The 9,165-nt window shown below is 35.8% G+C and overlaps 1 protein-coding gene across 11 annotated transcripts in view; it reads right to left on the bottom strand.

Moving 5' to 3' along the window:
- Positions 1 to 534: 534 nt before the first annotated feature.
- TNS3 (tensin 3) overlaps positions 535 to 9,165 on the bottom strand; it is a 174,796-nt gene continuing 166,165 nt past the window's right edge. For all 11 annotated transcript variants that reach the window (XM_072327308.1, XM_072327312.1, XM_072327305.1 and 8 more), the window contains 4 exons: positions 6,242 to 6,410; positions 4,891 to 4,959; positions 4,737 to 4,763; positions 535 to 3,766 (listed from right to left, as the gene is read on the bottom strand). In XM_072327308.1, coding sequence (XP_072183409.1) covers positions 3,622 to 3,766; positions 4,737 to 4,763; positions 4,891 to 4,959; positions 6,242 to 6,410 — 410 coding nt within the window. In that variant the 3' untranslated portion in view covers positions 535 to 3,621. The remainder of the gene's footprint in view (positions 3,767 to 4,736; positions 4,764 to 4,890; positions 4,960 to 6,241; positions 6,411 to 9,165) is intronic.

Here is a 9,165-nt window from a genome sequence, read left to right as displayed (position 1 = left end):
TAATCCTATTAAACCATGCATGTAATAAAAAAAAAATCCTTTAATGTGGGACTGATGCACAGATTTTGTATACAGAGATCAACTTCAATTAGGGGTTAGATTTCTAACCTCTCCACCTTTCTTTCTACCCACCGTCTCCATGCTCTTCTGGAAGTTTTTCTGATGTAGTCTTGGTAATGAAGCAGTGGCTACAATTAAGACATTTAAATGCATACAGATATCTCAGAAGGTGGCATCATAAACTCTTCTTCCTTACACTGAAATATGCAGTGCAGGCAAAAGGCACTTTTATACTATTTTAAAAGGAAATGAATGAGAAAAATCACATGGTTTGATTATATTTGAATAGCTAAGACTCCATGGAAGTTTGTGGAGTCAGATTCTTGAAAGAAACCTTCATAAAACAAAACTAAATCACTGCTTCAGCACTCAGTCTTTTACAACCTCACCAAGACTTCCTTCATGAATTGGTCTTGAATGCAGGAAAGTAACTGTCATTCAGAAAAGACTACCCTTTAACACTGTGCTGTGAAATTTCACATTCATAATTTTATTATAATCTGAATCAAGACAATATTTGGAAAGCAGATTAAATGACTATACAAAGAATTTATAGAACATTAATTTACATACAGGAGAGCTTTTGTTGCCTTACAGTTTCAAGAAAAGGCAAACATTTTCACTAGCAGGTAAATAAATGAAAAAAACATTACATTTTTAATGATATTGTTGGATACATAGGAACCGTGTAATTAAAAACATGATTTTCAGCATTTTTTGTGGTTTAGTGCTGTAAAATTATAATACTATAATTAGTATAATAAGTATAACAAGCAGGTTAACAGGAGCCTGGCTAAATATGTGTGTCAGCTTGCTGGCATCAGTTATGAAACCGCATATACAGATCTACCAAAAACCTTCAAAAAAAACTGCTGCATTAACTATTTAATCTTGTATTTGTCACAAACATAAGTTTAAGTCAACATCTTTCTACATACAATACACAATGGTACATAATGAGCTGGTTCGCTTTGTGCAATTTTTAATTCATTAAAAAGCAAAAGCATGTGACAATATACCACCCAAAGGAATGCATATAGTAGAAAAACTCCCTCAGAAACAGGGCAATTTCTATTTCCTACTTACCAAGCACATCTGAAGAACCAGGAAACACCACCAGGAGTAGTAACACTCGGTTCCCTATGTTCCTGAACTCAGAAGGCCACAAGAACGCATAAAGAATAAAAAGTGAAGCCTCAAATGGAAATGACAATACATCATAAAAAAAGACCAGAGGCCAAGACTTGGTGCCTAAAAAAGGCACACTCAAATTCAACTATCACCTAAAAAGTGAAAAAAATATATATATTTTAAAAATTCCTTCTCTTTTAAATGCTCACAGCACATCAGATTTATTGTGTAACGTTTTCCTCCCAGGAAATCTGACAATCTAATTAAGACATCAGCTGAAGAAATTCACTGTACTCCAGTTTTCTGACCAGATTAGGTAATTGCGTTCTCACTACAGCAAAAGAATAGTAAAAGGAACTTGTGTCCATGTGTTTCAAAAGAATCAACTGTATTTCTGAATGACACATAAACACCATTTAAGCAGTATACATCTGCATCAGAAGAAGAAAACAATTTAGTAAAAATTAATAGCACTTGCTTTTGTTGCTTCAATGGTAGCTACAATACTTTGTCACCGTTCTATGACATCCAGTGTCTACTGTTACTAATTCACCCCTTTCTGGTGAATTTCACATCTACTCTTTTTTTTTTCACTGCCTTTCCCTCTAAGGGGTTATTTATAAGGCTACCTATATAAAACTGTTAGTTAAGCAATTTGGTAATATTTTGGGGTATGGTGACTGAATAAGGCTTCCACGATCCCAATACTTAAGAAAGATCAGGATGAAAACTATTAATAAAAATCAGATCACCAATTATACAGGATAGGCACCATTCAGATTGGTGGAACCTTCTGACCACATAGCTCTATCAGATGGTTCCATTAGATTAAGTCAACACTTAGTAAAACAGGATTAAAGGATTAAATCCTCTAAGATACTAGTTAATCCAGTGCATCATGCAGACGGTATGTTGAATTCCTATTTTACTCCACAGGTTATTAATGAAACTTCCACAGCAACTCATAAAAGAAACAGAAGCAATAAAACTTTTAGCACTGTCACAGTTGCTTTATTATCCTCAGTTCTAATAAGGAGGTCTAGAACTGTCCTTGGAGTGAACAGAAATTATACAGTAGACCTCAGATGGCTTAACTCGTGAATATTACCACTCTAGCCTCTTGTATCCATTTCCTGTAATATTGCATTGATGCAAAGCTAACTAGTGTTTTGCATTTAAAATACAAATGTGTTTAGAAAGATACACAGCGATGCTTATAGATGTGACAGCTGTACAAATCATGACAGAAATATCTCAAGAAATGGGACAAAGTAACAAAATAAATTCAATTCCCTTTTGGATTTCTTGTTTCAAGGAATTATTAAAAATCATAAACCATAAAAATCATCCCTATAGATTAAAAAATTCAAAAATAAATCCCAAGTGTCCAATAAAAAGGGGACCAAAAAAAGAACCCAATTACATAAGAATTAAACAGGGGTACAAATATTACTGCCAAAGCAGTGTTGCCAAGAGACATGGAAAAAATGTAAAGCAGAAGTAAAAATATGATACTCTGTCATCTACAGCAAGGTATGCTTTTACTAATACAAAATAGTGCTGAATGGCAAACCTCAGCATTCTTTTTTCACAAATACCCATATGAAATATCAAGATTTGAGGTTTACTATAATTAATCTGGTACAGGCAAAAATATAACTTATAAAAATTTATTTGCTTTTCCCTCATTTTTATCCTACAATTATTAAAACATAGTATCTTCCCTTAGTATTTTAAAAAATAATAAAAAAATACAATTACAGAATGTTTCCACGCAACCATTTTTTCCCATTCTGCTATCTCTTCTGCTTAAAACCATTCCCATTAAAACTGCCAGCTCTTCTTTACGCTAAATACAGTGCAATCTTCCACACTGCTGCTCCTTTCTTATCAGAAACCAACTTACACAAGCCTTCTTTTCACATACATCTTCCCCTTTCTCCATTTCGTTCCTATCACTGATTCCCAAAAAGATGAAGGAAAGAGCAAATGGTCTCCTTTAAAACATGTTTGCCAGGACCTATAGCTACCACTGATGCAACTATATCAAGTTTCTTTGTGAAGGTTATATGAACTATATTCTGCGTAAAAACAGCACAGTCCAGTAGTGAGTGAGTATTTCCGTTCCAATAAATGATGAAGTAATAAATGATGAAATGTGAAAATTACATTAGAAATCCTTCAGGAGAAAAGCATTTCATTCATGCTTCTTTCAGAGACAGGCTACAGGTTTGGGTGGCACCCAGTTTCTTTTGCGTTGTCCTCTGAACTGAAAAGAAACAAATGAGGCTTTGCTAAATCAGAGACATCTTCAAAATAAAAGGCTGAACTCTTGGGACTGACATTCCTGCTGATTAGGCTTTCTCTGTATCACAGTGCTTTTCTTAAATGAAGTCAGTGAAGAGCTCTTGAATCAAGGTTGGAAAACAGTCAGATCTTCTTCTGGGATCCAATCATGACCTTTGACACAAAATTCACGATGGCACTGGCAGGTTGCTCTGGATCATGTTCTGCAAATAGGTGGCACACATTGTCTGTGCCACTGCCTTGCTTCCTAGCAACAAATCCAAATACTCTGCAAGGACAATAATCACATGATATCAGAGAACAGACAGACAGACTTGGTCACATTTCATAAAACAAAAAAGACACTGTAGAAAACCAAAGTGCCAAGGACAAATGCACAAAGCAGACTACATCTGTTGTAAAGGATAAGGTCCTGTGTGACTGTTAAATACAGTGCAAATGCACTAGTCAACTCAGGAACTCCCTCTGACTGTCACAGAGTGGCCAGAAAAAGGCTAGCACACTACTCAGTTCTCTTTTGCATCCTGTACTGTATGCTGTCAGAGATACGCTACCGTCTCTGAGGATATTTAATCTGTTTCAGTACTGTTGTTCTCTAAGCTACCTTGGAGGTGAGGGGTCTGAATGTGTTGGGGTAGAGAGAGTGTGTCAAAAAGTGCATAACGAAAAGTTTTGAGGGCCATATATCTCAGTAGACAGGGTACTTAAAACAGTATTTGAGCCACTTATTCTGTTACTTTTCAGATACTGATGCCTGAGTTCTCCGTTTATGTTTTTCCTTTTGGTAAAAAGGAGACAATGATGTTGATATTCAAAAGAAAACATTTGGCAATCAACTGGTAAACATCTACATATGCCAGACACTGTTATTACTGAGACTGTTTTCCGGTACGTGCTGTGTTGGGGACTGTTAGTGCTGCTGGATAAGAGGAACAACTCAAGCAAGTAGCAAATGGCTTTGTATTAATTTCTGAAACTTCATGCAAATTGCACATCTGCAATGTAAACAAGTCACACTGTTTACAGACATCCCATCTACCCACTTAATTACGCCTTACTTGAGAATGTGCAGGTGAACTAAATTAATTACAATTGCAATAAATGGACTTTTACATCTGAATGGCTGCTTTCGCTTTCACATCTCTGACAATGTTTATGAGACGACTAAAAAACTAACCACTGTAATGATAGTCCTAAAACATTCAGTTAAAAGAAAGAGACGACAAGTGTGAACTTACTTTGCAGAGAGGCCATCTTTTATCCATCTTGATGTCCATAAGAAAGAAATAAGGGGGAAAAAAGGAAATAGAGAAATAAAAATGACACTTCAGTTAGGTTTTTATAGATGAATAATAAAAATAATGTACTAGTAATAGTGCCTCTCCTGCTTACTTTCTGTCCTGTGGATCCAAAGCACAGAAAATAACAGTGTTGACCGGATAATGTCGCCGAAAAAAGAGTCTGGATAGAAAAAAATAAAATATTTCAGAAAGAGTTAAGATGCTTAAAATTTTAAACAATAAGCAGAACAGAGAAAAACAATTCTATCAAAATGTAATAATGACAACATATTGCTTTTGTTATCTTTGAGTCATACTTAAGAAGATACATACACTAAAAGAATCACAGAACTATTAGGGTTAGAAGGGACTTGGAAGAACATAAAATTCCTGTGTCCCCGCCATGGGCAGGGACACCTTCCACTGGGTCACGCTGCTAAAAGACCCATCCAAGGCCATCCAGCCTTGAATAGTTCCAGGGATGAGGTGTCTACAAACTCTCTGAGCAATCTGTTCTATTGCCTTACCACTCTGTGGTGAGTAAGAGATTTCTCCCTAATATCTCATCTACATAAATACATTCTCTTTTAGTTTAAAGTCATTATCCAGACCTATGTCCTACCACTATAAGGAGTCCCACTCCAATCAAATAAATTCATATTTGAAGCAGTGACTTTAAGTTTTGGACAACAAGAGAACAGACTCTAGAGCAGGTTTTCTAAAAAACACACACTTAGATACTGTGTCAGTGTGAGATGTAACTTTTTGCCACTTGTGAATAATTTCATTATATAATTTCCAAACATAAACACTCTTAGGTGTTGCAATTAAAGGTTTTGTTCATGACCTGCTACAAATGCTTGTAGACCCCATGGAATTAGGAAGTTTGGCATTTTCTTTCTGATCTTACAATGAATTTCTGTTATCCCTCATTTGTAATGATCACTTTTCAAATGTGAAGACTTTTTAGTAGCCTTAATTTTTTATCATGATAGTTTATATGTATTAGGCTGTCCAAAGCACTACCAAAAATAGTGAAGGCACACATTTGTCTGCTTAGCTCAACTGTGTTTGGTTATACTGGTGAAGGATACTGAGAAGATCAACTACTTCACTGAACAGGCTGAATATCAAATGCTGCAAAGGGATTACTTTCATTTATTCTAAAAAACTATTTAAAAAAAAAAAAAAAAAGAAAGAAAGAAAGAAAGAAAGAAAAAAAAAATCATATCAAAGTAACCTTCCAGATACAAAACTGCCATGTGGAAGAAAAGCCCACACATCCTCCAGTACTGCAAACAACTGACCACCATGAAGGATAGCAGATATGGTCATTCTTTAGACAATCGTGTTATCATCTGAATCGGAGACTGCAGAACACAACTAGGATCAACAAGTCAACAGAAACTGACACTTACAGTGCGTAAGTACACATATTACCTTCCCACCCCTTCTTTGCTTACTTTCTTTGATTATCTGTCAGTGTGATTCCCTGCGCAGACACCTTGAAATGGACAATGGTTGAGATGGGAGAAGGATCTTGCATCAGCGTCAGGCTCAAGGCTTTCTGTACTGCCTGGTAGCCTGTGAGGGACTCCATCTCCACTGAATTCAGATACCAAACATTACATGCTGCAATGAAAAAGGGAAGGTCATCATCCAACAACAAACCAACAGAAATCTTCTGAACAATGCCATACAAAACATACATATTCCACCATAACATAGTGAAAAAGGAAAGCAACAAACCAGCAAATGGTTGTATTTTACCTCACCTTTTTCACGCTGATGCTTTGCAGCTTAAGATGATAATTTTTGAGCATGTTTTGTGTTTTGGAGCCTTTTACTGTCCCTTTGTTTTTAACACCATTATATTTTAGCCAAGGAATGCAAATTTTCATTTACCCAAAGACCCTGAAAGTTTAATTAGTACACGACAGAAGCAGAGAGAGGAGTCATTCATGAGTACAAGGGCTGCTATGAAAGTAATGTCTCCTATTTTATTATGTTGGCCCAGGATGTAAGAAGTGGATGCCTGTGGCACGGCAGCAGAGGTTGAAGCTCCCCACCAATATTCCACTGTATTTTGTTGTTGTGTGACAGATGGCAGTAGACAATCAGTGTAACAAAATGGTGCCTGATATGGAAGTGCATATGAAGCAAAGATGCATCACTGAATTCCTCCACATGGAAAAAATGGCAACCACTGACATTCTTTGATGCTTGCTGAATGTTTAATGGAGACCAAACAGTGGATGTGAGCACAGTGAGGCAGTGGGGGTGTGTTTCAGCAGTGGTCACAGCATCACCTCTGCTTGTGCAGATTTTTACAAGTGTGGCATGCAGGCTCTTGTTCATCAGTAGTAAATAATGCAAAGCTAGTGGTGGTGACTACATTGAAAAACAGTGTTTTGTGGCTGAGGATTTATCAGATAGCATTTTGCTTTTTATATTCGCTATAGTTTCCATGAAAATAAAACAGGAAGAATTACTTTTAAGGGAACCCACGTATTTCTAGAGCAAAAGTATTCTTCATGGGTAAGAATGGGGATATTTTGCATAAAAACTCAGTTTATACAGCCAATGAGAAAATGCACTTTTTTGTTTTCACTATAAATTGACACAATTCACACTTTTAAATGATGATTAAGCTACCCTCAAAAGAAACCATTAACTTGTTCTTGTCTTACTAAACATTTTCTCTCACCAAAGCACTGAGGACTGCTGCAGAATTCTTTTTTTATTCATTACATAGTGCTTTGTATGGTCTGTAATTTTAAGGCAAACTAAGCAAATTCCACAACCATACATGTTTTTTGGTTTATAAATGCATGCCAAGGTAGAAGGATTTTAGGAACCCTTATTTTCCTCCTACAGACATCAGCACTCCTGACATATCTCTATAAAAGTCTGCTCCTTGGTTTCTAAAGCTACCAAATGGTTAATTATTTTTAGCTGGTCTCAAAACAAACCTGCAGTGATCACTAGGACAGTAAGTATTAAGTAGCACCCTATGGTAGTACTGTAGTATTAGATTCACTCAAATAATTTCAACGTGTGTTATAAAGTCAAATTCACAAGAAGATTAATCATGTTTTTCAAACTGAGAAGTCACTATATTATGCAGTAGGAGAAAGCACACTTAAACACTGTTGACAAACACTGCAACCAACAAACTTTGTGTTTTGGTGAAAATATTTGTGTAGGTATCCAGGAAAGGATTTCCAACTCTGATAGCTTGACTATGCAAATTACCATGCTAATACTTGATTTGTTAACAGTTTCACCTGGTTTTCAAACCTTACCATGTAAACAGAGATCAAATGTAAAAGCTCTATTTTTTATATGTCTACTCTGTAATGGCTACTCTGTAATTTGACTAGAACTTTCTCTTATTACTATCTACATAAGATAGATAGCTAGATATAAGTATTTTCAGAACAGCTATGCAATCATACCTTTACAAACTAAAGAAGCCTAAGTTTGATTCCAGCATGAACATTACCAGCCTAGTAAATTCAAGTTCTGGATGCTGTCAGTGAACAAAGGAATCCAGAAATCTTATCTGCATGATTTCTAAGTGGAAGAACTCAGAAATGTGTTCTGTGCATTGGTGCACTAGTTTCAATAAGCTTTACTTGGATCAATCACTACAGAATTCATAGCGAGATTCCACAAATGAACTACAAGGCCTTTCTCACTACACAGCATTCTATTATGTCCATCCAAAATTGTGAATAAATTCCAAATCATAAACTTTCTTATTCTCGCATTTGTAAAACTTTGTAGGTTTTGTACTAAAGCTCTTCATGAAAGCTCGAATCTTGTCATTTTTAACCAACCACATTTCACCTGTCTCACTTCAATGAAGAGTTTCCCTTTCTTTGTAAAGCCTATTTTGCTGGTATAAACAGCTTGCTTTCAGGTATTGCTTCTAAATGAAATAGTCAACCTTGTTGTCTGGATTGCCGCCAGTGTGATAGTTAAAAAGCTGTCAATAGATACTGTTGATTTCTTCACTTGTGTAGCACAAAACTAAGCATATCTTTTTCTAAAATGTTGGAAAGTGTAAAAATGTCAAGTTAGAATGAAGATTACAGAACAATAAGGGTGGTAAGGAAGGCTGAAATATTTCTCATTTAAGATCACATGCAGTCTAGACAGTTAACATGGTACCAAACTGACAGCAATATGAAAGAAACTGTGTTCAAGACTTGAATGTAAGGAGGATGTTTCTATCTTTCCTCTAATGTTGTTCTAATTTTCCAAAGCTAGCATTTTTTAGTCATAGAATAGAATGGTTTGGGTTAGAAGGGAGCTTAAAGACCATCTAGTTCCAACTCCCTTCTGTGAGCATAATTCCCACCAACTAAATCAGACACTAGAA

This window comes from Excalfactoria chinensis, chromosome 2 (genome assembly GCF_039878825.1).
Source record: "Excalfactoria chinensis isolate bCotChi1 chromosome 2, bCotChi1.hap2, whole genome shotgun sequence".
Lineage (NCBI taxonomy): Eukaryota > Metazoa > Chordata > Aves > Galliformes > Phasianidae > Excalfactoria > Excalfactoria chinensis.
Note: the sequence above shows the minus strand (reverse complement) of the source record. Positions and strands in the feature narration are given on the sequence as shown.